Source organism: Triticum dicoccoides, unplaced genomic scaffold (assembly GCF_002162155.2).
Source record: "Triticum dicoccoides isolate Atlit2015 ecotype Zavitan unplaced genomic scaffold, WEW_v2.0 scaffold184155, whole genome shotgun sequence".
NCBI lineage: Eukaryota > Viridiplantae > Streptophyta > Magnoliopsida > Poales > Poaceae > Triticum > Triticum dicoccoides.
In genome coordinates, this window is record NW_021227345.1 from 1 (window position 1) to 989 (window position 989).

General features: G+C 41.2%; 1 protein-coding gene across 1 annotated transcript; it reads right to left on the bottom strand.

Annotated features, from left to right (window-relative positions):
* Nucleotides 1-6: 6 nt before the first annotated feature.
* On the bottom strand, nt 7-706 carry LOC119344763. The gene is made up of 2 exons (XM_037615113.1): nt 624-706; nt 7-514 (listed from the first exon to the last, which is right to left on the bottom strand). The coding sequence occupies exon 2, from the start codon at nt 507-509 to the stop codon at nt 246-248; it is 264 nt and encodes an 87-aa protein (XP_037471010.1). The 5' UTR covers nt 510-514; nt 624-706; the 3' UTR covers nt 7-245.
* Between the last annotated feature and the right edge of the window lie 283 nt (nt 707-989).

A 989-nucleotide genomic window follows, 5' to 3' on the forward strand; every position in this document is an offset into this window, starting at 1 on the left:
TGTTAATCATGAATGTTTCCTTACACACATAGCTCTTCTTTATTCTTCAAACGAAACATAGCTTTTTCCTTCTGTGAGGATGTAAATAACAAGCATACTATCTTCGACATTACTCTTCCCTTAAGCAGCTTAATTTCATGTAGGCATGAATAGTAATAATATTAGCGCTGCTGGCATCTATACAATATGACATTAGAGATCAGAATATGTATCTTGGGCGAACAGAACAGTCTCTGAGAATGGCACTAGTTCTTTGTAGTATCACCACCACTGCCACCTGATCCGTCCTCTCCTCCATGGCTACTATACTGGTCCCGTGGGATTGCATGGTGGTTCTCAACGGTTGTGCTGCTGCCTGCACCGAGGGTGGTTTTTGCGCTGACAGCCTCATCGGTGATGTCATTCCTCACCGTCCCCTTGACCCGAATCGCCAAGCCTTGAGTAACCATGGCGAAGACCAGCAAGGCAGCCAAGATCTTAATCCTACTTGCTTTCAGTTGCTCTTTCATGGTGTCTAAATTAAGTTGACAGAGACACAAGCATAGGAATTTTATCAAGTTAATGGTCAAAGAATGAAAGATGATCATGACCAAGAGCAAACTAGCTTGAACAAAGAGTCATACCTGGGAAATCTCCACCTTGAGATTCGATTGAAGTTTGGATAGTATTATACGTGTCGTTTCTTGAAGGCTATGGTTTGTTCAGGCCAGGAACGGTTTATATAGTCAGAAAAAACTAGAGCACAATTCATATGTGCAGCAAACCTAACAACTAAAAAGTTATTGCATGATGCACTAGAATTAAAAAAACATCATGTGGATGTAAAAGGTACTCATGCCATGCCTTTGGGACCAGTAGAATCCTGTAGTAAAAATGACAGCCAAATCAGAGCCCACCCATTACTACGGCCAGTGACATAAATTATTTCCAAATATCGCCAATTCTGAAGATTATGGTGATTACATGGCCCAATCAATGTCAATGTAATC

Excerpts from the sequence above, each read along its gene's own strand:
- LOC119344763 (XM_037615113.1), bottom strand. The coding sequence starts at position 509 with ATGAAAGAGCAACTGAAAGCAAGTAGGATTAAGATCTTGGCTGCCTTG.